General features: G+C 32.9%; 1 protein-coding gene across 1 annotated transcript; it reads right to left on the bottom strand.

The window, feature by feature from the left end:
- Positions 1 to 808: 808 nt before the first annotated feature.
- Positions 809 to 27,555, bottom strand: LOC138324854 (MORC family CW-type zinc finger protein 3-like). The gene is made up of 17 exons (XM_069270046.1): positions 27,421 to 27,555; positions 27,249 to 27,321; positions 19,051 to 19,183; positions 18,426 to 18,649; positions 17,664 to 17,814; positions 17,021 to 17,159; positions 16,325 to 16,453; positions 15,745 to 15,867; positions 15,124 to 15,221; positions 14,621 to 14,692; positions 13,954 to 14,118; positions 11,714 to 11,797; positions 10,646 to 10,679; positions 9,629 to 9,730; positions 8,959 to 9,135; positions 7,604 to 7,656; positions 809 to 7,098 (listed from the first exon to the last, which is right to left on the bottom strand). The coding sequence occupies exons 1-17, from the start codon at positions 27,457 to 27,459 to the stop codon at positions 6,657 to 6,659; spliced, it is 2,238 nt and encodes a 745-aa protein (XP_069126147.1). The 5' UTR covers positions 27,460 to 27,555; the 3' UTR covers positions 809 to 6,656.
- Positions 27,556 to 27,574: the final 19 nt, after the last annotated feature.

Genomic DNA, 27,574 nt, shown 5'->3' with positions numbered 1-27,574 from the left:
TATAGGGTTCTGCAACATCCCCTATTAATTGAGTTATTACTAAATTTGTGCAGCAGAGGGTACTAGTTGGCTACTTACGCAACAGTTCTAGTTTGTGTATGGACTTGTAGCCATTAATCTACACATACATTGATAACAGATATCTAAGTACATCCAACTGCTGTGATGTCGTTTTCAGCTGGTGTATATGTATCCTGATGGTGAGTACCCAATCAATCTGAAGTTGGGACTATAGGGAACAGAAAGGTTACCAGAACATGACCCATAATTGGAAGTTAGCAGATATGTACTCTATGAAACGGAGAATAATGATCTGTAGTTTAGTAATCATCCTCGATACTCCAGAGGTTCCGATCACTTACAATCTCTACACCCCTGGACTATCTCATAGTAAAACTGAAGGCAGCTCAGAGGAAAAAAATTGAACCAATCACGGGCTAGCAAAAAATTCTTTGAAGACTTCAGAGAGAGCGGCGCCAAACTTCAAAGCCACATAGTCAACTACAGTGTACCGTTATACAAATTTTTTGATGCACATCAAAGGACTAAATTAGGTGTTTCTGTACTGTTGCCTCCAGTTTTACTATGAGATAGTCCAGGGCTGTAGAGATCGTAAGTGATCAGAACCCCTGGAGTATCGGGGATGTAGTTTAATCAGATTGCAACAGACCAAATAGGAAAAGCAGAAAATGAATTTTGAAGAGTCCTGCATCCATGGCACACAAGCTCAACAATCCTTTGGGCCAGACCAGCTAAAACATTTCACCTACTATGGCTGAATATGGAGAATCACAACTAATACTCTCAATTACATATATATTCATCATTTATTAGAAACTTTCTTTCAAATTTACAAAATATAAAATTACGTGTAACTGTATTCCATTGATAAAGTACTCTAGATAATGTAAACATTAGTCTATACATTTAAAATGATATCTGAAACTGTATATAGATAATACACAGGACTGTATATGTACATAAACATTATTATGTACATCTAAAATTATATCGGAAACTTTATAATACGGTATGTTAACATTGGAAAATGTTGTACCGAATAATAAGCAACATGTGCATTAGAATATACTAATACGGGGGTTTCAAGATCCCAAAACGATGTAGGTAAAGTGCAATTTACCGTCAATTAGTCCCACCTTCCGGTGATTATAACGTCACGAAACTCACGTCAAATGATGACGTCATAATCACCGGATGGTGGGACTAATCGACGGTAAATTGTACTTAACCAACGTCGTTTTGTGATCTTGAAACCAATTGCCAGGTCTTCATCAATATTTGCAGTGCTTTACGCACAAGTGCATGCAATTACATACAAAGGTATTGAAACAATATATTTTTTTATTAATATAAAGATTGATAGAGTACATGTGGATTTTGCCTGGTCTAATATTTTAATATCGTTACATAAATACATTGCAAAAATGTATCATAATTAGAGGTTGGTTTTAACTAAACTTTATTATAAACACTATGATTTATTTAGTAAATATAAATGCTGAACTAGATTGCTAAACTTAACCTAAATTTTAAGAGGAGTTATCAAGATACAAGATTGATTTGAAACTTAAAGGGACGGGTTGTCGGTCGTTTAAGGATTTTAATAATTACTGAACATTTCTTGCATTTAATACTCAACACTTCTGCCATCTATCAATCATCAATGACAATGAACAGTTAACCAGTAAGCTACATATCAACTGTCAAAATTTAATTTAGTGTTTTGAGATAGAGAAACTGATGTTGTTGAAGTCTTTACAGTGATAGTGACACAATATCTTCATGGAACTGTATGATATACGTCACCGTCACTGGACTAATTGCATTCAAACTGTCACTTTAATATTTCGAAACCATCATATTGACTTTCTTTACAAGTTAACGCCATATTGGGTACCACATATATATAAGAGCTAGATCTACACTTATCTGTAGGTGATCAGTAATTGAATATAAAACCTGAAGTAACAAAATCAAAATATCATTGTACCTACTGATGTATTAGCACTAAACAAAAGATTGTCTTGTCTGTAGTAGTTGATTTGCATGAATATTATAATGATACATGTAACACATTATACATTACTTAATAAGCAAAATAGTTTCTTACAATTTATTGCTTCCTTTCAAAAATGTCTAACTTGGACTTATAATCAATGATACAAATAGAACTTAATATGACTGAACATCTATTCATGATAAATATCGGTAATAACTACTACACTCATCAAGTCTCAATCGTCTTGATAAAGGGGCAGATCGCCTCGAAAATTTGACAATTTTGTTTTGTCAAATTGGTTGGAATTACTTCCTTGTCCAATATTTATAGATTTCAGATATTTCCAGAATGAACAAAAGAAAAAGAGCAAATCAAAATGGAATCACTTTCTTAAAGATGCTCCACCGCCGACAGAGCATGAATGATATTCATCATTTGAACAATAATTGGTGTTCAATCGTGTGTATGTATGTCTAATTAACACAAAAATAATATATATATTTTCATTTTGCCTTTGGTGCATGCGCAATCAGTACTTCATTTCATATAGGATATAGTGCGTCGGAATTTTTTCGGGATGCAATTAATTATTTTTCATATTTTTAACTTGACATACAATTAAAAGCTCAAACTTTTCAATGGTGGTAATGGTGTAAAGTAAGTAATTTTTGTAACTGAAGAAAAATACTAAATCGTCTCCTCCTGTTTTTGATAGTGAAAAAATACTTTTTGTCGGCGGTGGAGCATCTTTAAACAGAGTATTACAACAAGTTAGAAAGGACCCTGCTGTGTGAATGTTCTCATCAATACAACCTGTGTAAACTGAAATATTAAAATAAAATATCTAAGATTCAGACTGAAAGATCAACCTCAAGTACCAGAGTACCTAAACATTACCCAATGACCTTGACCTAAACCAACAAGAAAGCATATGTGTTTTTTACAGGAAGCACTTTATTATTGCAATAAGAGATGGGCTTGTTACGTTACCGGGATCCTGTATGAAGAAGTTCAATGCGACATGGGGTCTGTGCAAGTATGGATCGTGATCAACTTTGACAAGAGATTTAGTTGTAATGGGTTGGATTACCATAGCAGTTTCTTATACCACTGTAGATCTATAATGTGGATAAGATGATCATTTTGAGAGAGAAAAAAACAAATGAACAGTTTCTCTGCAAATGAAAGTGTCTCAAAAGATTCAAATACAACTTCATGTACCTGGTACATTTGAATTACTCAAAATGTGAGCATGGCTGAAGGTGGGTTAATGTTGACCATCTAACCTAAGGTGTTTAATTATATAACATGCCACAATTATTGCTGGGCCATCTTTACAGATAAACGAATGAGCTATGATATAGTTACCATGACGAAACGTTCACTTGCCTACTAGATGATAATTATTATATATATACTGTAGTTCAGAATAGTGATTGAGATAAAAACATTAAAATATTCTATTCACATATTAAACCCCAAAACATTCATAAATCAAGGCAAGAAAATGCAATTATTAACTCGTGATCCTTTTATGAAAAATGATTTTTAAAGATTCTATTACAAAGTATATCATATTGTGTAGCAGGTTATTTTCCCTGTGATGATATTTTGTGAAAATTTGATCTGCGAAATATTGGATAATAGTTGAATGGTATCTACCCTTAATACATATCGTGAAAATTTAAAATCGCTAACATAAGATTTTTTCGTTTTCAGATCAAATCGTGAAAATTTTGGTCCGTGAAAATAACCGGTTATATGGTACATGTATTTGCAAACCGGAAAAAGGATATGAAATGTTACTTTGGTGACAAACATCATGATATACAATGTATACACACTAAATTAAATAAAAAAATATAGTATAAAATCAACAAAAAGACACGTTGACTAATAACATATCACTTCAAATAATAAGAAAACAATTACAATCTGTGTTAGTGTTATTTGTGAGGATTTAATTGAATATCGTACATCACAAAATTTATTTCATGTTACAACTAGAAATATGTCTGTTAGACATTAAGTGCTCGCTTACTACTTCCTAACCTTAATTTCCAGTATGAAATCATCCTCAGCAACAGGTGTCCCCATGTACTTAGCACTTTGGCTCATTATCCTTGGGACTATTGCAAGGAGATGGTTTACGCCCTTGGTGTATTGTAATAAATACTTTCCTTTACTTCATCAGAACTTTAAATGTGAAATACATTCGAACTTTGTTAAGTGTGTTCTTTGTTACATAGATGTGTGTTTATTATTATATAGATATTGATACGATAGACTTGTTTCAGGGAGAGGGCTTATATAGGCATAGCCTGCTGCCCAATCCCTATTAAATCCAATAATTTAATAAAATACTTTGAAATGAAAAAACTTGTTTCGCTGTTCAAAATAGTCATCCGCTAGAACACTGTCCAGTCTCTGTGCATGACTCTAAATATTGTTGTTTCTATCGATCTTTACAATCAAGTCAAAATGCTTCCGCCACCAGAGCCCTGTATAGTGCTCATATATATCAATGCTACAAAAATGTAGTCATTTGTTTAGGAGATGAAGAACAAGAACCTAGAGATAGACATGGCCTTTAGACAAGCTGTCACAAAGACTTCAAATTCCAACAGGATTTATACCAGAACACAATACATACCATACTTGCCGTAGGGCACTTAATTAATTGTAACAGAAACGGCGCTTATTAATGAAGTAAAATGTAAGCTGCGGGCGAAAAGTCAGTCATATTTTAAATCTTTCTGTACTCATAGTACATCGATCTGCTACAGTAAACATGTATATGCTTTTTATCATTTAAGACACATTATTATTTTGTGATTCACATGTAAAAGATTCACAAGTTCATGTTACATGTATATGGCATCACAGGTTGAATCCCTGAAGTTTGGGGTGATTATTTACTCCCCATCAGGTTGTTTCAGTTAAGTATAGTCGCCTCAGTCGTATAACTAATAAACAATAATAATGAAACCCTCTATTAGTCTGATAAGGTTCTATAAGGTCCTGATCCTTTCATTGAACAGCAGAAGGAATGATTTGAAAGATCACTATTTTTGACGGAAGCTGATGGATAATTTTTGAAGGGGAATAAATATTCAATCATAGATTAACTAAAATAAACTTGTTGATAAATACATCACAAATAGTAACAAACTAATGAAAATGTATTGCAAAGTGAAATAAATGTTTTTTTTTATATAATGCAGATTAATAATGGGAAGACTATTTAAATAACTACATCATGTAATACATATCACTTATCAACAAAATACACACAACACAGCTGTTGATCACCTTTAAATTATCTTTGATGTGATTGACTACATACACAGTGGAACCCACTTACTTCGAAATCAGTTATATTGAAATACTGATTAATTTGAAATTAATGAAAATCTCTGATTACACATATTCATTGTCTTTCTCCTTGGTTGTATTGAAATTTGGATAATTTGAAGAGATTTTCCATTCCCAAAGAACTTCAACATATATATAACCAGGTTCCATTGTATAAAGAAGTCACCATAATAACAAAACTAAATGTTAAGGGACATCATATATTGCATTTCTGTACATTCTATATATTTCAGAGATTTGACAAAAGGTTCAGAGGGCCTGAATGGTTCACCTGGTGAATTCAGTTCTTATTCAGTCAAAAACACTTTCCTAGTTTAGAACCTGTCTTAAAAAGGAATTAATCTTTTTCTTTCAAAGCAAGATTTAAGAAAAATCAAGTGAATTTCTATGCTATGAATTTAGTCAAAATACACCCATTTTGCCACAAAGCTCTTTGACTCAGCTTCAGTGTATAACCTATACATGGTTTTTTTCCGTCAGAAAAGACCCAAAGGAGACAATTTTGTTTCAGAGATGAAGTTGTTTATAACAATATTGCCAAAATGACCCCTTTAGCATGCCCCTCATGCCCTAAGACACAAATGAAGACTATCTACCCGGTACTGCTTTTTCGAGTAATTTCCTGAAAAAGTTTAATATAGCCTAATTGAACAATTTTTGCTTGCTCTAAAAACCTGCCAGACAAAAGGTCAAGAGCTTGTTCAGTTTCTGATCACCAACCTATATGTATAACACCAATTATACTAAAATTCTCATGAAGAAGTCAGTTGTAGAGGGACGACAGACGCCAAGTTAAGCTCAAGGTCAACTTACAATTTTGAGTATTACTACAATTTTTCATAGTTTAAAGTAAAAAAATTTTCCAATATCTTAGGATCATTAATATAGATCGATCATAAACTTTATCTCACATTGGGAATTAACTTAATAAAAGAAGTTTTATGTACAAGTTAGAACAAAAACATACCATAAAAAATAGCATTCCTTGACAATTTGTACCATCTTTGGGAGGTACAGTGATCAAATAAAAACAATAGAAATACACTAACACAACATAACATAGAAAACTAACAAGTATCATCGAAAACACACATAAACTGGTTTGTATGTACAATGCTAGTCTTTGTCAACCCTAAACACCTAGACAAGAAGCCCTAAAGATTTTATAATGAATGGAAAAGCGAGTAAAGTTGATGTTAACAACAACGGCTTGTCTAGGTATTTGGGGTTATAAGGAGCACTACTGGGACTTTTGATAGCACTACGATGGCTGGTTGTGTTTGATCATTTCAGTCACTATATCCTCTACACCATCCGCCGTTCCTATATCCTCGTCCGGGACTATGATTTTCAAAAGCTTATACACTTTCCTCTGAAGCTCTGATAAGTGTTTTTTACCTTCCTCTACTTTCTTGGCACAATCCTTTGTACATCCTCGTGCACGCTCTGTAGTCTGTATTCCAATGTGACGTTTATTACTACTGATGTCCTTCTCTATTTTGATTTTGCTAATGTCTGGTTTAAGTTCTTCGTTTGTGGAGGAAATTTTTGCTTTTTTTGGAGTGGATGGTTCAAAGTCTTCGTCGTCGAGCGTTAAATCAACAATGTCTTTGTCACTTGAAGAGCTAGGCTCGTTACATGGAATCACAGCCACAACATCTCCATCCTCCGTCTTTATACAGATCGCCTCATTGTCCTTGGAACTGAAACCAAAGAAAAATGAGGAGTATAGAACAGTCTAAGAATGAGGGATGAAAAGCAGTGAACAGCTTAGTTCTGATATGTTATAAGAAGGGTTGTTTGATTTTTTAAGATTTTAGGTTTAGTGTCAATTTCTTTCTATTGGAAACTGAATTAGAATCAACATTATGCACTTTACTGTACAGAATGTATTGCATTTTGGCAAAGTTAAAAGGATGAATCTTCACCAATTTCCACTTATCAGACAAGGTAAAATTTTGGTCACACATCTCCAGGACATGTTACTTCTGGTTGAGTCATACATTTGTATGTCTTATTAGTTTGGGAGGATGCACCTAATCACAAATGTTTTTCGACAATTACCCCAGGTATGGTAGCTAGGCCTCAAGCATGTGATACAGAATTGGAGGCCTAGCATTAGATTGTCAGACATCTTTAACGATTGACCATAACACAACCCTTGATATGAATACTGACTATAAAACAAATTCATCAGTATCTTCCTACCTTGTTGATGAAACTGTCTTCGGACTACTTCCAGCAATATTTCCCAAAAGTTTCTGTCAAATGAAAATTGATATATGGTATTAAAATTAGATTATTCACAAAATGTGTTCAAAATTTATGTAAACATTTGTAGATGTGCTTTGAATCAATATTGTACATCTGAATAATGATTAATTTAATACCAATACAAACAGGAAAGAAGTAAACAAACAAAACAATCATATTTTCTGTTTCCAAGCCATTATTTTCATTATATGTATTTTAAACTTAATTTTGAGTAATTGGTGGGTGAAAGAATCCACATATTAATCAATTGTAGTGTAACATTTTAAATCACAGTTAGTGAAATCAAAGTACTCAAAGTACTGCAAATACAACGCAGCAGAAACAGTAAAATAGAACGAAATCAAATGAATTTCCAAAATCAAAATATATAAACCATATCATAAAGACTTTAATATCAATTATTTCAAGACCATTCAACTGATCACAGAAAATAAATATGTCTTGTTTGACATTTTTCTTAATTAAAGTTCCTACATGAAAATTACAAAGAAAACAAGTCTTCATTAAAATGAGTTTTTATCCTTAATATACTCTTGTTTCTTATGTTGCACATACACTTATTTTGGTAAAACCATGCACATATGAGGGCAACCTTATAAGTTATTTTGCCTTTACCTCAGATCTGTGTTTAACATTCATTTAAAAACATTATTTCAAAGTACACAAAAAGGGCATGTGATTAGTTTACTTTAAAAATCTTATGTCTATAAGCCTTAGATAGTAAGTCCAATTTGAATTATCAGTAACAGAGATTATGTAAGTTGGACAGAGGAGTCACCAGCAGGCAACAGTTGACCTAGATGGGCTGTGTATTATATAACACTCTGTGTATTCTATACACACTCTGTGTATTCTACCAATCAAAAGGCAGCCTTCTCATGACTACTGATTGGTCCAAAGGAATATTATTCAATGAATTTATGAATGGAAGTTTATCAATGAAATGGTTCAAGAGGTCACCACTAGATGTCATTGTAGGGCAAGTCCTACTCAGTCCTACACATGCATTAATAGTAAACCGGATAGCATTAATACAAACGCTAGTCGTCGCGTTTTATTAAAAACCAGGAAATTAAATTACAAATGTATTTCAATATTAAATTGGTTTACAGTTTATCATATTCTGAATAATTTGAATACAACCTTTCCATTCCCTGATCAGGCCTTACAAAGATCTGAAGTTAAAGTGAGGGATATAAATTGCTCTCTCTCTCTCTACTCAATTACAGTACTCTGTTCAATAGGCTAATTTTCTGTTGCTATTTAATTTATCTTATACATGTACTTACATCTGTATCTAATCCACCAACTATTCTTTCGAGGTTTTCATCAACTTTCTTCCTTTTTGACTGCAACTGCTCAATTATTTTCTGTTGGCGCTCAGCTTGCTTTTTGAACTTTTCTAATTCCACCATCATTTTATTCATTTGTGCATTTTCTGTCTTTTTCTCTTGTGAGCTGGATACCTGTTTTGGTAAAAACAGCAAATCATTATTCAATTAATCAATTTTCCCGATTTTCAATTAAGGAAACTCAACTATTACATTTTTTACAAATTACAATTCTGATAAATATCGGTATGTGATGAGCAAACTTTCTTCGATGTTTGTTTAATATCACTTAATTTCAAAAATCATGTACAAACCTATTCTTTACCTAAAACTGACATAAAAATGTGTCAAATATGTTTCAGCATTTGATTTAGTTGATATTTTTTCTTCAACATTTCATCAACAGTAAAGGTGATGGAAAGTGTTTTGTATATGATGTATGGTGTTTAAGTAGACAGCAATAGGAGTCGTTCAGACTTTTATGAAGCGGGTTTATAATACAGTTAAACATGCTTTAGCAAGCACCTTTGTATAAATAAAACATCAGCACCTTAGACTATTTTATTTCAGGACTAGGGAGTGTTAATTCAATGTTATGACACTAGTTTGCCCAGTCATTTACTCCTACCTTTTGGCTTTGTGGAGAGCCTTTTATCTGGTTGGCCTCTTGCTGTCGGAGAGCTTGCTCTCTGGCTTGTAATGCCATCTCCCTTGCTCGCTGCTGATTTGCCTAAATGGAGAATTCAATGATAATTTTACAATCAGATTTTGGCTAAATGAAGAATACAAGAGGCCCATGGGCCTTAATGGTCACCTGAGTTTGGATAAAGAATGAAACAAAGACATGTAAACACTATATATTGGTCCATCAGGCATTTTAGCCATTTTTACCCCTTTTGGGCCAGGACCAATATGGATGTGATGTTAAAATGCTATCTCAGACTAATAATTCTAACCAAGTTTGACTCATTTCCTATAAAAATTGAGCAAATAATAATCATAAATGTGTTTTTCCTATATAAACCATAGTAAACTTGACCCCCCTCATCAGAAGGAAACATGAGACCCCAGGGTCATATAATTTACAATTTTTGTAAAGGACCTAAGACCTTTCTATCTATGAAGAATATCTGATTCTACCACATTTGTGAGTGGAGAAGAAGAGTTTTTAAATTTAGTCAATTTTACCCCTTTTGGCCCCTCCCACAGCCCCCTGGGGGATGGGGACCATATAATTCGTAATTTTGGTTAGCCTAATGCCTTAGAAGGTTTGTGAAAAATTTCATTGAAATTGCTTCAGTTTTGGAGAAGAAGTCAAAAATGTACATATGACGCACGATGACGGACAAAGGGTGATTAGAATAGGTCACTTGACACTTTGTCTCAGGTGACCTAAAAATTACTACAATTGTAAAGTACAACAAATTGAGAATAAAATTCTAGCTATTGTCATATAAAGTACAAAAGAGAGATTTGCCCTGGTTGGAGATTCTTTTTTGTTGTTGCATAACAGTAGGAATTTGCCTAAAGAAAGACATACTACTTTTAATTTTTACAAACAGAACAATTTTGCTTTTAAGTTATTCAAAGTTTGAAGTTATTCAATATTAAAAATTATTCAAACAGAATTATAACCATCACTTACCTCCATCATTTTGAGACGCATTTTCTTCTCATTCCTGAAATAATCAGCATTAATTTTATTCCTTTTCATAAACTTTCACTAAATCAAATCTTTAAAACATAAAATTAAACTTCTTGTGAAAAACTCTACTTTAAAAATTACAAACCAACATTATTCCAAGGCATGCCCATAAACACTAGCAATATATATAAAGCACCAAAATTTTGCCCATACTAAATATGAGGGTTTTTTTGCAACATAATCCCTACATCAGTAATTGTATAATAATTTATTCTTTTCTAATCAATACATATCACACATAACTTAAATGATAATTTAATGGCCACTATTAATATTTTATTCACAAATGATGGTTAAAGTGAACAGTCGGGCAAGGATGGCAAAAGTCGGTAAAAATGGCGTGAATGTATCCAGTATAATTTCTTATGAAATGGAAAAAATAAAATCTCTCGTCAAATTCTGTCTGTGTACGAAGAAATTAATTTAAAGTATGGGAATTCTAAAACGTCCTCCCGACTCACTATGTCCGTGGTTACATTTCCACGCAGCCTCGCTTCCAATGCTTTCAACTTTTCTTTACTTTATGGTCAGAACTGGGAAACTAAGCAGAACTTGGCCGTCGTATTAATATGCGAGAACTTTTGGAAGGCCAATGAACGCATTTAAACTGGTTTTCTTTGCCCGACTATTCACTTTAATAATACTGTCTGCCTTCTTTGTCCCCCAGTTTTACACTAATATGCTATCATCTTGATATAGGCCATGTTTTCACCATTCCTTTCTATATGTAATCGTTCAGTATGTTTTGTTATCATGTTGGTTTGGAAGAATGGCTGCAAAAAATGGGGATGGAATTTTTAATACTGTCATCAATAAGTAAACATTTTAAAGATTTACATTTTATGTCAATATAAATGAAAAAATTGTGTAAATGTCAACCTAAAAAGTAGGGCGAAAAAAATTTGCTAATTTTACCTACCAAGAATGCCTTCTATATTTGTTAAAGTTGTCAGGAAATTTGGGCTAAGTGCACAACGACAGATTATATAAAATGATATGGATACTTACTGGATTTTTTTGAAGGTCTTTTTGTATGTTGGTCCATGAAGAGCTTCGTCCTCATCTTCAGGTTCTTCTTGTATGTCGCAGCGACTGAAATTAATAAATTCTCTTATAAAATAATGTAACCATTTCGAGCTATGGAAAAGAATCATCATAAACAAATGTTGATTTCAGGCAAGACTTCATGAAACTCATTTTAAAGTTGTAAGCTTTACAGATTATGTACAGTGGACCCTCGATAATCAGGACACTTTCGTTCCCAGCCTAAACCATCCGGATTATGAGTTTTCTGGACTGCCGAATTCCATGTTCTTAGTTAATTAAATTATCACGTACGAGTTACTCCCCTTTACCTTGTAATCGATGATAGGCTTTTATGTAACGTACGTGTATTATAATAAATATTTCTATTGTTATGTTTTATAGGTGTGTTTTTTTTATATTATTATGTTTAACAATTAAATAAATGTACAATGTATTTCTGTTTAAAAATACAAAATCGAAAGCCATCGTTAATTGTGTACTATGTATCCATATAGCCACGTATCCCACTCTTGATCTGTCGTACGAAAATTATGTTTCAAAATGCCTAACCAAGGATTAATATCATCTACGTTCTTGGCATAAAAAACTATGATAACAAATATTTGTGAACATTTTAAGAACTAATATAATTGTTATTTTGTATATTGTGTGTTTTTATTAACCATTTCCACAAGTCTTTGCTTTTTGACTTACAGATGTGTGTAATAACCCTGCGCACGTTCACGTCTAACTTCGTGGACAATGTCACATATGTGCTATAGCCTTTATATCTTATACCATAGACGATAAATTCTAATAGATTCACATACATTTAAAATACTTATTAATTTTGTGAGTATTATCTCACATTAAAGTTGTATGGTCTATCACTTTCGCTCTTTTTGTCATAATAAAAACTGTATGGGTGCTATGCACATTTTTCTCCGTCTGTCCGAGGATTAAACTTTCTAATTTTAGCACTTTTTATCAAGTTGCAGCACTGGAAGTATTTTAATTATAAAAGTGAAAAAATCTTTTTAACGTGTACACGTAAAAAATAGGCTCGAAAGATGCCAAACTCTTCCGAACATTGTCGCAACAATCTCAAAGTTACACAAGAGTTGTGAAACCAAGAGAAGTGTCAACAATTTTTCGTAAACAAAACACGTGCTCGACCATAGCAGACTGGATCTACAAAGGAACTAATGCTCGCACATTACAATTTTTTATACACACAATATTGAATTACGGCAATGTGTGAATTAGATGTTTCAAATACTCGCTCTGTGGACATAAACCAGCACGATTTGCTCATATTAGCCAGAAGGAAAACGTAAACAAACACATGTGCGCTTACGCTAGTTACCTGGGTCACCACGTGCAGGACGTGTGGACGTCAGTCATGTGATACGATTCGGAATTCCGACAAAACCCGAAGATACTGAATATGGCGGAAATTGAAGGCGTTTTATTCACAACCAGGAATATATGATCCCTAGATTTCGGCTCTTTTATAGACTGACATATGGTTTTGGGGAGCTAAATCATCAAGTTACATGTCCATATTCAAATATCAAATGTTAAAACGACATATCGTTACAGCTAAAATTACAAGAAATACAACTTTAATGTTTCCGAAACTCTGCATGCAAAACCAGTAAGTAATCGACAGCATATGTACCCGTACCCAAACTCAAACTACATGTTTAAAAGTGTGTGGCTAAAAATACATTGCGTATCTCAATTACAACACTGAAGTTTGATCTAGCTGTAGTTGGCCTTGGATTTTCTCGGCACGTGGTGACAACAAAATATCCGGACCATAGCGTGGATTTATTAACGAAAATTACATTCCGTTAGTTCCGGTTTCGGAATCCGAATTTCTGGTCTAGTGAGTATAAATAATGTTCCGGAAATCTGTTCCCTGACATTTCTGTACAGATTGTGAGTTTTCCGGACTATTGGCGTCCGGATTATCGCGGGTCCACTGTACCTAATTTCATATGCTTCATTAGTTCACTTTGATATTTAAAAACCTGGTTCTATATTTTATTAAGTAGGCCTACAATTCCTTTTCATACAGTAAATCATAAGTTTCATATCATATTAATCAAGGCAAATGATCAATTATGATTTCCTTAGTACTGGTATGATGATATTATCAAAACTATAACAGGTTATGTCTGAGAGTTAGCTTTTACGCAATAATCCTCGATACATACTTGAACTGTGCGTCTGGATTCATGTGACAGTACCACTTGTCAGGGAGATCCTCGGACCTGAATTGTATGGGCAGACGTCTCCACTGTAGACAGTTATCACACTGCGCCCAGGTCCAATCTGGATTTACATTGGCCACTGCTTGTGCTGGCTGGCCAGGGGTTCCCCTGAAATCATCAAATGTTGATATGTTCCCATTGATAACCATGAGTAATACAGTTTTGTGTCCTCTTGTATATTATAATTTCCAGTTTGTTTGACAATGACTACATATCATGGTCATGCTTAAGATAAGTCAGTGTGACCAAGAATAGTTAATGTTGATAAAGATGAGTCACTACTGACAAAAAAGAGTTATGGCTGACCAACAAGAGTTATTGCCATATTAAAGTTGGACACTCTGGCCTATAATTCAATCTTTGTTCCATAAAATTTACCTGTACAATTTCATAATTTCACAAGCATTATAATTGTGAACCTTTATTTACTGAACTTTTTGTTATGCTGGCTTTTGTTCTCTGGAGCCCAGTTAAATCATACATCTGTTCACTGTCTTAAGTCATCACAAACATGTTTTACAGGAAAATAATTGAGAAGCCTGTGCTATTCATTATGAACCTCCCATTTTAAGACAACAAAGTATGTGTAATAATGACAGATCATTCTTACAATGCTACACCAGTGCCTCTTTTCTCATTCCAGTAGTCATTCAACTTGAGGGAAACGCTGCTGATCAGTGCACTGAAATCAATGTACCTGTAATTAACACATGTCTCCCAAACCTATCAATTCTTAAAAATGCAGTAACTATATTTAGGTGCTAACTTTCAACTTCATATAAATATGCATTACTATGAGAAGGAATCTCATTTCTTTACTAATATGGAAATACTGCTTTTTCTTTACTTCAAAATTAAACCAATGAAATATGAATTTTGAACACACTTTTCAAGACCAATTTAAAAAAAAAATATTGTCAATAATGATGGGCATAATCTACTATTATATAATAGGTCTGAGATCTGCTATATACATTCCAAATAGATAACAATGTTATCAATAAATTCTGCAAACCGAACACAATACGTCATTATCTAAGAGTTAAAAAAAAAAATCTTAATATCACTTTCTAATGGTAAAGTTGTGATCATATGTCAATATATTTGACTTACTTGTACTTTTCATCTTTGTTGAAGTCCTGTTTATTGTGAGTTGGGGTCAAAAAGTAGGCCTCGACCACACCAACCACACCAATACCAAGTTCATTGGGCTATAGACAAGGCAAAACTCATGCTTACAATCTTTGATAAATATGTGTATATTCATTGTCCTAATGTTCCAAGTCTAATAGTTATACACACTTTTAATTCAATTTGCTATTGATCCGGTCAACTTCTGGTTTTATAAACCCATTTTTAGACACCGAAGATGATTCAAATAGGTTCTGCATTTACACCACTCAAAGAATTTTTAATCATATTAAATTAAAGAGATCCATTTTCTTCCCCTGAAAGTCCATTAAAATCATTTTCTGAAACCTTGTGCAAATTCTTTCAACTAAATCTACAGTTACAACATGTATTGAACATCTAAATCAAATTTTCATTATGAAATCAAACTTTTCTCATTAAATGTACATGTCAGGGTTTATAATAAGTCAGAAGTCAGACAATCCATTCACCTCTCCACTGTTTTCTGTTCTTATTTTAAAGTGAATTATAGAAATTAAATGAGTTCTCAAAATCAATGAGCTCTTTATAGAGTTTATAAAACACTACACAATCCATATTTACCTGTTTCTGATATCCGAGTTTCTCATAGGCTCTTATCAGTCTGTTTTTGTGATACAACATAACACCGTAATCTTTGTAATTCTTTCGGGGAGCAAACCCAAATTTGATGGGTATAGGTTTGGGCTAAACAAGGTTAAGGAAACTGATGGCGTAAAATATTATACCGAAAACAAAATATTTCTTTGATACAAAAATTATCTTGAACAAGACAGCTTATAGTGACACTTGGTGAAATGTAATCCTAAATTAAACTAAACTGGTCATTTCACATTTTCTTCAGTTTTTTCCTATGACATGTTAATATATTTTTTACTCTTATTTTCAAGGTTGAATATAAGCATTTGACACATCTTATATTTTATAGACACATCCTACAGGGTCTGATCTGGTAATATATTGGATTTTGTACAACATATGTTTTAAAAAGCTGTTTTTGTTTCAACTAAATCTTAAATACTATTAATTATGTAATCAGTAGAGTATCAAGTATTGTGTCATGTCCAATACTAATCCTACTAAGTATACTTCTCATATTGATATAAAAGACATGTTTGAGATTGGTGTTTGATAAGAAGGATACTGCCCATGTTGGTTTGTAGACATCAGTCTCTGTTTGGGACAGTGATTTGTGGATTAGTTTAGTCTTCACTTTCTTTCCTCTCAGCACGATTTTCATCCTGGGCTTCAAGTACAATATACTGCAATATTCCTGCAATACCCAAATTGAATAAGCATAAATTTGGCATCTATGACTAAATAGAGACTTTATCAATCAAAAAATGTTCTGAAGGATAGTTCATATGGATGAGAGAAAACGACATAAAATGGAAGACTAACTTCATTTTCTAAATATACATTTTTAAACAAAATATGTTTTTTTGAAATTAAAAACAAACAGTTATCTCCACATCTTGGATTGTAACCAAACAATAGCGATTATTATCGTGTTTTTAATTACTGCAAAAAATAACCAACAAAATTATCCAGGTGAGCGACACAGGTCCTCTGAACCTCTTGTTCAACTATAGGTACGCTTGGTCATCAATTGGACTAGTTCATGTACCACGTGATACCTGATAACATTTATGCAGGACTAGTATCTCCAGTGGTGATGGAACATAACCATGCGAGCTTTTAATGCCATTTCATCACCAATAGAAACAATTGTCCCACACAAATGTTACCAGGTATCACATGGTACATAAATTAGTCTAATTATTTACAGTGACTATATAGCAAATCACATTAAGCAACTAAGTGCTTCCCTCGCACCTACCCTAAGGGAGACCATGTAGGCAGGTATGTGATCGGTGGTTGCCCTGTTTATCGTAGAGAAGTCCATCATGTGTGTTTCGGGATTTCGTATATCAGATGGATCACTGCTGAAATCTAGTTCCAGCATCTTGTTTTCTTTCCTACAATGGTAAGAAGTTAGAAATAGAAAAACATGTATCGTTATGTATATACACACTATGATCTCTATCTAGTTGGGTGTAGTGACTGCAGTTATCTACCAATAAGTTTTGCGGTCCACGGGAGATTTAACAAATGCATAAGAATTGCTTTATCATGAAGTACAAACACAGGATTCATATAACATAATTATAATTTCTGAATTCTTCTAATGCTGCTATAATAACAAAGATAAGGGTTACTTATATTAAAATGACAATGCCAAACAAGCTATAAATCAATCTGATTAAAACCAGATCTTTCTGGATCACAATCACCACGGACGTGGACACTCTACAATCCAGTACTACCGTTAAATCAACAAACTGATTTAATCAGATTGGCAACAAAATCTACGTGGCTGAACAAGTGACCTCTTATCTATTCAACTTTGATTTAAGAATCAAATCCCACATCTGTCTTAGCAAAAGTTATGTGCATTAGCATTATGCCTACTAGTCCTTTACCTTTTTAAATTATAAACCATAATCTTAGTTCCTGTCCTTAACTTTTCCATCACCTCCAATTCCTCTAGTAAATCTTTTTCTGTCCTGAATATGGAATGTTGGCAGATGGCTCGAAGGTTGTGGGCCATATCTGGTGTGGGTCTTCTTTTCTCTTAGATTGGTCAAGGTTTATTAGATTTTAATAGTGCTTAAGATGATGTTTACTATGGCTTCTATAGGATAGATTTGCTCTCTTCAATTACATGAATTTATTTTTGTAACATTGTGATAAATCCTTAAATACAGCATTTTATTTTGTTTGTTTCTTTTTCGTTCGCTCTTGTTTTTTTATTTAAAATAAATCAATATTATTTTTCTAAAAAATTGGGTTGTTTTTTTGTAATTCTTGAAAAATATCAAAGTCAAATAACTATGGTTACAACCGACTTAAGATCTTGTTATATGGAGCTTAAAGCATATTCTTGACAAGTTGTCAACAATGTCATATATATATTTGTATTTTAACTTGCAGCATACAAATAATATGATAATATGCAGTTCCATATTCATAACAAATAACATGAATAACTAGATAGCATACAAAATTAAATGATAAACATGTAATAATATACCTGGCCCTATTTCTCAAAACAAACTTAGACAAGAACAATTTGACTTGCATTTTAAGAAGATGACTTAAGTTCTGCCTTAAAAGTTGTGAAAACAGGGCCTTATATATATACAGTTTGAAACAATAAAACAGTGTCTTATTTATTAGGATACTATCAGGCAGATTCCAGGTGACGATTGGAACCAGCACCGTCTGTGCGTTGATGTTGTGTAGGTAGGTCTGTGACAGGAGCCCAACACTCATGGTGTTCACTTGACGTGTAAACACTATGGCGTCTTTGCCCAATCGCATGGATCCAGACTTAAACCCATTGCCGTACTGTCCCACAGCCTGGTGTTTACCAGATGTAAACTTATCTTTTTCACAATAGCCGAAGCTGAAAAGGCAGATATTACATACTTTATAAAATAATATTCAATATTTTTTACAAATAAATTGATAATACATATTTACATATATCTCTTAACATTTTACATTTTGTTTAATCTTATATGCACAATGTAACCTAAAATGTAATATTATTTTTACTTATTATCAATTTATCATATATAATTACTTATTACCAGTACAAAATTGAAAATTAACTTTAATAAGGAAATTGAAAGGAGAAGATCAGGCGTGATACAATAAATAAATTCAAAATTTTAACCAATATGATTCAAGCATATTTTCATTAAATTGGAAACTTTACTGATATTTTTTTAATTAATTTAATTTAATTTTTAACATTATAAAGTACGTAGATGTTTGTGTAGAACATGTCATAAAGCCACATACCTCAACATTTTGTGTAGTTTATCTGGTGTCATTCCATTACCATTGTCTACAAATGTGAGACACACTTTATTGTCAATCAATCGCTGGTCAATCCAGATCTCGGACGCATTAACATCAGGGTCATAGGCATTGTCTGAAATCATCAGAGGAAATGATTATAGATAATGGTGTATATGTATGTGATAAAAAAAATCACACACTACTACCATAATTACTTATGACTTGAATCCAAACTAACGTAGGTTAAAATCAAATTTATATTGACAGAAATGTTTGCAAGTGCTAACTTGTAAAATTATATCATTTATATAATTACTATATTACGGAACACTTTAAGGATCACATTGAAAAAAATATCATGTTGTTATAATGACTTAGGATATCCTAATAATGACATAGTGTCTTGTCATAACGACTTAGCTATGTCATTATAATGACTTAGTATTTCGTAATAACAACTTACCTTTATCGCAATAACAACTTCGTATGTATATGCAGTGTGTAGAGTGTGTGAAGTGCGAAATGTGTGTTTTGGGTGACTGCTTAACGACAATTAGCTATGTTATTAAAACGACTTAGTATGTTGTAATGACGACTTACCTATGTCGTTATAACTACTAACTCGCCGACTAAATATACTTTGTGTGACTTTAGTCCTGCTCTGTTTCTTAAAGAGTTTTAAACTATTACCTCTAGTACTAGCTGAAGACATTATAAATAAGTTGTCTTTATCTAGTTTATCTATTCCGTTCAGAATTTTATAGACTTCGATCACATCGTTCCTTTTACGTCTGTATTCTAAAGTGGGAAGTCCCAACTTTTTAAGTCTTGAATGGTATGGTAGATTTTCAATAGAGTGAACTCTTTTAGTGGCTCTTCGTTGGACGTTTTCAAGAGCAATCTGATCTTTTTTTAGCAGTGGAGACCATACCTGGGTTGCATATTCTAAGTTGGGTCTAATTAGGCTTTAGTATGTCATAATAACGACTTACCTATGTCATTATAACGACTTAAGATGTCATAATTATGACTTAGCTTTTTTGTTATAACAACATGGTGGTTAAAGGCCTTGAAAAGTCCTTAATAATAATAATAATAATAATACTTTATTTATTGAGGGTGGCATATTTAGCATGGAGCTAATCTTCCATATGGCCCTCAATTATATAAACACAAACAAAATTGACATAAATCATCAAAATATACATCACATGCATATGATAACAATCTATATAGAATACAATGGAAAAACACAAGTGAAATGAAACACATACATTACTGTTTCATATACAGTATACTGTATAGTATATATTCCTTAAACGAAATAATAGGAACTGTTTTGATATAGGTAACATATATTAAGCATAATGTAAATAAATAATTCATTTAGATTATCAAGTTTGATAGTAAATAATTTCTTAACTTTTGCTTAAAAGTTACAAGGGATGTGGAGTGTGTTATATCAAGTGGAAGATTATTCCAAGATACAGCTCCAGAGTAGCTGAATGACTTCCTCATTGTCTCTGATTGTAACTTAGGTAAAAGGAGTTTATTTTCTGTAGCTGATCTGAGTTTGTACAAGCAAGAATTTTGACAAGTTTCAATTAAAGTACATATATAATCCGGTGTCATATTATGCAGTGCTTTATAAACCAAAATTACAGTATGATATTTTAATCTGAGTTCAAAAGGGAGTGCTTTAGCTTCTTTAAAAAGGGCCAAACTGTCAGATAGTATTGGTTTATCTAGCATTATTCTAAGAGCTTTCTTTTGTAGTTTTGTAATATGATTTATTTGTTGTTTTGTCAAACCATTACCCCAGACTATAGCGGCATAATCTAAAATTGGTAAAATGTAGGAATTGTAGTAAATTTTCCTAGCTTCTCTTGGTAGATAGCTTTTCATTTTTCGTAGTAATGCAATTGCTATTGAGAGCTTAGATGCTACCTTTTTTACTTGTTCTGACCAGTTTAAAAATTTATCTATGTAAATACCTAAGACTTTCTGACAATTTGAATGATTGATATGTGTATCATTTACTACTAGATGGATATCCATTCCTGCTATTTTCCTCTTACTCCCAATAAGCATACTATTTGTTTTTTGTAAATTTATGTTCATATTATTAAATTGGCACCACCTAAAAATGTTTTTAATATCTTCTTGAAGGCTTTGTTCAATTTCAGGTAAAGTACTGCCTTTTGTGTGTATAGTCGTATCATCAGCATACATATCAACATTACATTGTTTTACATACATTGGTAAATCATTAATATAAATAAGAAACATAAGTGGACCAAGAATTGAGCCCTGAGGTACACCTGTTTTTATCAATTTAGGAGAGGATGACATACCATTTGATTGTATAGATTGAAATCTGCCAGATAGATAAGATGTAAACCACTGCAGACTTGACATTGATACATTTAAAAGTTTAAGTTTATGAAGAAGTATTTTGTGATCAACAAGGTCAAAAGCTTTTTGTAGATCTATAAAAAGCGTTCCTATCATTTGACTGTTGTCTATACCTTTAAGCCAAGTGTCCAGCAGATTAATGAGAGCTGTTTGACACGAGTGCTGAGATCGAAAGCCTGACTGAGAGCTATGCAGTATGTTATATTTGGTCAGATATTTGTAAAGATGCTTAGTTACATGTTTTTCAAATATTTTTGAAAGAGTTGGTAAAATTGAAATTGGTCTATAATTATTTGGATTTTCCTTTTCTTTGCCTTTATGTATTGTAACTACTCTAGCTTCCTTTAATATATTAGGGAAGATATTTTTATTCACACTAATATTAATTATATGTGAAATATGTGATGATATTAAGTCTTTACATAGTTTAAGAATTTTAGGACCTATTCCATCATTCCCCACTGCTTTAGTAGCATCAAGCCTAGTTATGTAATCATAAGTTTCATCCACTTTAATTAATGGAATACAAAAAGCTGGGCTATTACCTACTTTTTCGTTTACCTGTTTGTGAAAAAGGGCATGATCACTTTCATTAAATGGCTTTTTCTTAATATTGTCAGAGATATTCACAAAATGATTATTAAGATAATTTAGGATGTTTTGTTTACCAGTAATATGCTCATTTTCACAGAAGATTTCTGTTGGTAATTGATTTTTGTTTGCAGTTTTCGTCATGCTACTTAAATGATTCCATAAAGTGTTACTAGGTACTTTATTTTTAATTGCGTTCTTAAAGAGTTCTCTTTTTGACTTCAATATTAAGGTGTTTGTTTTGTTTCTCCATAATCGGTAGTTAACCATATCTTTATTTTTGTGATAATTGTCTCTGAGATTCCTTGCATTTGATATCTCGGTATTATACCAGCTAGGCTGTTTGGGTATTTTCACTCTTTTAGATTTGATTGGTGCATGCTTGTTTAATGTATCTAAAATTGAAGAGGTTAGGTGAGATAAAGCCTCATTTGGGTCTTCTATTAGGAAAATTTCATTGATTGTTGATGATGATAGGTCTGATAAGAAATTATGTTCATTGAATTCTTTAAAACACCTGTATGATATTGTTTTGTGTGATGAAGATGCTTGTTTAGACGATTTGGTTTTTACTGTGATACACACTGGATAATGGTCACTTATTGCTATGCTAGGCACTATGACATCTGTAGTGATATCAGGATTACTGCAGTATATATGATCGATCAGAGTACTAGTATTTTCAGTTACTCGAGTTGGTTGGTTCACAAGTTGAGTAAGGTTATGTTCTGATATCACATTTTCCCATTTTATATTTTGAGTATTGGCTGTATTTAGTAGGTCAATATTAAAATCTCCCATGATAAGTACTTCAAGATCTTCACTTGTTGCTTTATCCATCATATGATCAAATACATCAATCCAGGACACATTACTGCTAGGAGGTCTATAAAGGTGGCAAATCAGAATACTTTTACTATGGCTAGGATTAATTTGTAGCCAAATACATTCTATTGCTTCTTCTTCTAGATCACTTCTTCTGGTATATGGTATGCTTTCTTTAATGTAAGTCACAATACCTCCACCTACTCGGTTTGTTCTATCTCGTCTCTCCATATTAAATCCTTCAATGTTTATTAAGGTGTCATTGACAATATCTGATAGGAAAGTTTCACATAAACCAAGCACATGAATAGAGTGATTCTGTTGTAAAAGAAAAGTTATTTCATCAATTTTTGGTAACAAATGTCTAATATTCCAACTACCTATGTGAAGGCCTTTACTCAGAAAATTTAAAGTATTTAAATTCACGTTGATGTTGGGATCAGTATATTTACTATTAGGTTGACTAGAAGGAATAGACTTAGTGTGTGATATATTGGTATCATTATGTACACTTGTTGTTCTTTTATCTAGAGTTTGTAATATGTTATTTGATTTAGAATTACATGTATTTCCTGAAATTGATAAAGATTTATCAGGAGTTTTATTATTGTTCGGTAGAGACCCCTTTTCTGTCCTTACATTTGAAATACAAATCTCATTTGATCCTTTTGAGGATTTTTGAGTCAACTGCTTTTGATTATATGGTTTTTTAACTATGATAGCAGATGAATTAGCAATACATGAGCATTTCTCATTTTCACATGAGTTACATAAGTCCATATGGTTTAGGATGTTAAAGCGATTTACAGAAACATAATTTGAAGTGAAGACATGCACAGAGTTTTCTAAATATGGTAGTTTGTTATAGGATTTGGTAGTTAAGGCAACACCTTCTTTGCCGAGTCCCTAACAGATATTTGAAACACTACACATTTTTTGTTTGTGGCCATACTCTTTACAAGAGAAGCACTGAAGAACACAACGAGATACTTGAATTTATGGTTGGCCTTGAAAGTCCTTAAATTAAGTGTTTGGCCTTGAAAGTCCTTGAAATTCACCAACAGCCTTGAAAAGTCCTTAAAAAATACATTTGCTCTAAAATGACATTTGATCCCACATTCAAAATTCAGGGTGAATCGACCTGAAATCCATATTTTCAATTGCATACTCTGGACCGTGCACTCATTCTGATATAGACACATCCCAGAACTTCATTTAATGAACTGTTTCTTCATTCATAATCATCAGTGATGGTTAATAATCAATTCAGCAATCATTCCAAAAGTTGAAGCCAACATAACATATTATTTTTGTATTGAATGAATCTAAATTTGATTTCAATGGGGCCTTGAAAATGACAAAAAAGGCCTTGAAAAGTCATTAAAAAGTCTTTGATTTTCTTTTTATAATTTCTGAACGAACCATGAACAACATATATAGCTAAGTCATTATTATGATATACAAATGTACTAAGTCGCTATTACAACATACTTACAGCTAAGTTGTTATTAAGAGGTATTATACCTATGTCGTAATAACGAGATACTAAGTCGTTATTACGAAATACTAATTTGTTATAACGACATAGGTAAGTCTTTATTATGAGATACCAAGTTGTTATAACAACATAGGTAAGTTGTTATTTCGACATAGGTATGTTGTTATAAGGAGATATTTAATCGTTATAAAGACATAAGTCATTATAATGAGATACCTGGGCTTACGCTTCCCATTCGCATTTTCGTTATTAAGGAATCGATCTGGCTAATTGCTAAAATAAATTCATCCTAATTCGCAAAAAAAATGCTGAAGTTTTTTATCACACATCTGATATCCTATCACGCAGACACAAGCTTCAAACATCTGTTTTTTTTCAATCGGATTACTTTCATAGCAAGTCTAAAACACTGTTATAGTTGATAAATTAATCAGTTACTGTACCATATATATTTTAATGTTGAAGGGATGTAAAGTAACAATATGCATGACGAAGTATGGTTTGTGTGTACTTTTCAATTGATGCATAACATACATTATTAAATGCTTCTTAGTAAATTAATGTATTTCATGATGAAATGCTGTGAATGCACAATTTGTTGAATGAAATTTTTATTTGCTAAAGAGAAAAAATCACTTTCATAACTTTTGCTAAGCAAACAGGAAAGTTAGTGCAAGCCCAGGATACTAAGCTGTTATAACGGCATAGGTAAGTTGTTATTATTGCATAGGTAAGTAGTTATTATGAGAGACTAACCACATAGGTATGTCGTTATAATGACATACGTAAGAAGTTATTACAAGATACTGAGTCGATATAACGACATATAGCTACAGTGCCGTGCCAAAAGTATTCGGTCACAATGGCGGCGTGTTAACGTCGTGTCAATAACATCGCTGAAAATGGCCTTGGCATTCATTGTAAACGTCACTGATGATGACGTGCGTCATTTTTAGGTTTGCGTATGACGTCATGTTACGTCACACAATTTTTTGTTGTCGTCTGCTTTCTGTTTTTCCCGTGGCCGTGTATTGCCAAGATGGGCCGAAAAGGAAAAGAACTATCAATGGGCGTTAAAAATATGATCGTAGGGATGTTTAGGAGTGGATATTCACGACGAAAGATAGGTATGATGTTAAAAATACCCAAGTCCACAGTTATTGACATTGTTAACAAATTTTGTACATGTGGTTCAGTGGAAAACAGGCCGAGAAGCGGACGACCAAAGTTAGTGAATTTGCGGGATTATCGTTCTTTGGAGAGGATTGTTAAAAACAATAGGAGGGATTCCCTTACTGATGTTACCATTAAATACAATGAGCAAAGTAATGTTTCGACTTCTAAAAGAACACTTCAGCGACATCTGAGCCAACATGGGTATACCAGGTGTGTTTCTAGGAAGAAACTTGTCGTGAAGCAGAGTAACCGAACTAAGAGACTTGCTTGGTGTAGAGAAAAGCGGAGATGGACAATATATAATTGGAAGCGAGTTATTTTCTCGGATGAAAGCAAAATAGTTATTGGACAGGACCACAGAGTTTATATATGGAGAAAGCGGGGTGAAGGATGGCGACCGGATCTTGTGCAGCCGCGTAATACCCAAAACAAACTCGAGGTTATGATTTGGGGGTGCATTTGTTGGAACGGTGTGGGGACATTAGCTCGAGTGGAAGGAAATATTAATGCTGCAAAATATCAGGAGGTTTTGGAGGAAAATCTTTGGCCAGTTCTTGCCAGACATTTTCCTACTGGTGGCTATTTTTTCCAAGACGACAATGCCCCAGTTCACCGTGCGAGGTCCACCCAAGACTACATCGCCCAGAACGGAATTAATGGAATGAGTTGGCCCGCTCAATCACCAGATTTAAACATAATTGAAAATCTTTGGTTATTAATAAAAAGAAAACTTCAGTCTCGAGTAGCAGCTGTGAAATCGGCAAATGACTTGTTCTCCGAGATTCAGAGGATTTGGACGGAAATCACACCTTGCTACATTCAAAGCTTGTACAACACGATCCCTAAACGAATTTTAAACGTAATCAGATTGAAAGGACATCTTACAAAATACTGAAGGTAAGTGTGTAATACCGTTGCAATCGACTGTGTAGTATATCAGTAAAAGTAATTTGGAATTCGTTTCGTTTTAACCGTCATGTAAACACGCCGCCATTGTGACCGAATACTTTTGGCATGGTACTGTAAGTCGTTATTACCATAACATAAGTTGTTCTAATGACATATGTAGTTAATTTGTTAATACAAGATATCAATAATATGTTACTATTACAACATAACAAAGTTATTTTAACAAGATACTATGTTGTTACTACGACATCATTAGAACGACATTTTTTTTTTTTCAATGTGGCCCTAGCTAACAGGCTTCTGTACTATTCCTTTAAAATAATAAATTAATTCATATATATTTTCATTTCGGATGTTTCTTAGAAAGTAGGCGGATTATTTTTTCTTTTAGTTTTGTTTTATGAATTCTGAGAAAACAATTTTTTCTATAGATTTTTTTTTCACACATTGTATACAAATATAGAATGTATGTATTAGACAATATTTTACTTTTACAGAGATAGAAAAAATCATAAGCCAATACCAGATTCTAATCTGACTTTTCTCAGTCTAAAAATTCATACAACATATGCATGATCACTTTCGTGGGTTTTCCTCTTTTTTTTTTTAAATTCTTTTGCAGTAATGTAACTACTTTTAAGGCAGTAAGTAAGTTAGTTGCAAGTAAGCCAACTTCAAAATAACAATGGAACTATTTTGTTTGTGCATATAGATCTAGCACCTTATCAAAATTATAATGGTGCTATTTTTAGGAAAGTGATGGTCAGTCATAGGCCTACTGTACCGATTAGTTCTGCAACAGCACTAAATGCCCAAGTGTGACTGGTTGAATTTCCATGGAGATAGGATGGACTGACCTGAAATTGATGAAAACAAATAAAATGATTCCTTAACATTAACAAGTTAGAAAAACAATTTCACAATTTTCATAATTCCCGCAATGTTTCGAAACTTACTCTGCTCGTTTGGATGCCCGACGGATAACGGGCGGCCATTTTTGTTGTGTATATATGTGACCTAAATGGGATGTTGGAAAGTGACGTTTTGAAAGAAAACTAAAGAAAGTGATAAACGAATTTGAAACTGACAAAATCCACAAGCTGAACTTAT

This window comes from Argopecten irradians, chromosome 1 (genome assembly GCF_041381155.1).
Source record: "Argopecten irradians isolate NY chromosome 1, Ai_NY, whole genome shotgun sequence".
In the NCBI taxonomy this organism is placed as follows: Eukaryota; Metazoa; Mollusca; class Bivalvia; order Pectinida; family Pectinidae; genus Argopecten; species Argopecten irradians.
Note: the sequence above shows the minus strand (reverse complement) of the source record. Positions and strands in the feature narration are given on the sequence as shown.

What these genes read in the sequence shown, in the direction of transcription:
- LOC138324854 (XM_069270046.1), bottom strand. Translation starts at nt 27,459, where the DNA reads ATGGCCGCCCGTTATCCGTCGGGCATCCAAACGAGCAGA. An exon ending in AACAAAGATGAAAAGTACAA is followed by an intron (nt 14,693 to 15,123) that starts GTAAGTCAAATA and finishes CATTGATTTCAG; the next exon opens with TGCACTGATCAGCAGCGTTT. An exon ending in TGCGTCTCAAAATGATGGAG is followed by an intron (nt 9,731 to 10,645) that starts GTAAGTGATGGT and finishes TTCTCCATTTAG; the next exon opens with GCAAATCAGCAGCGAGCAAG.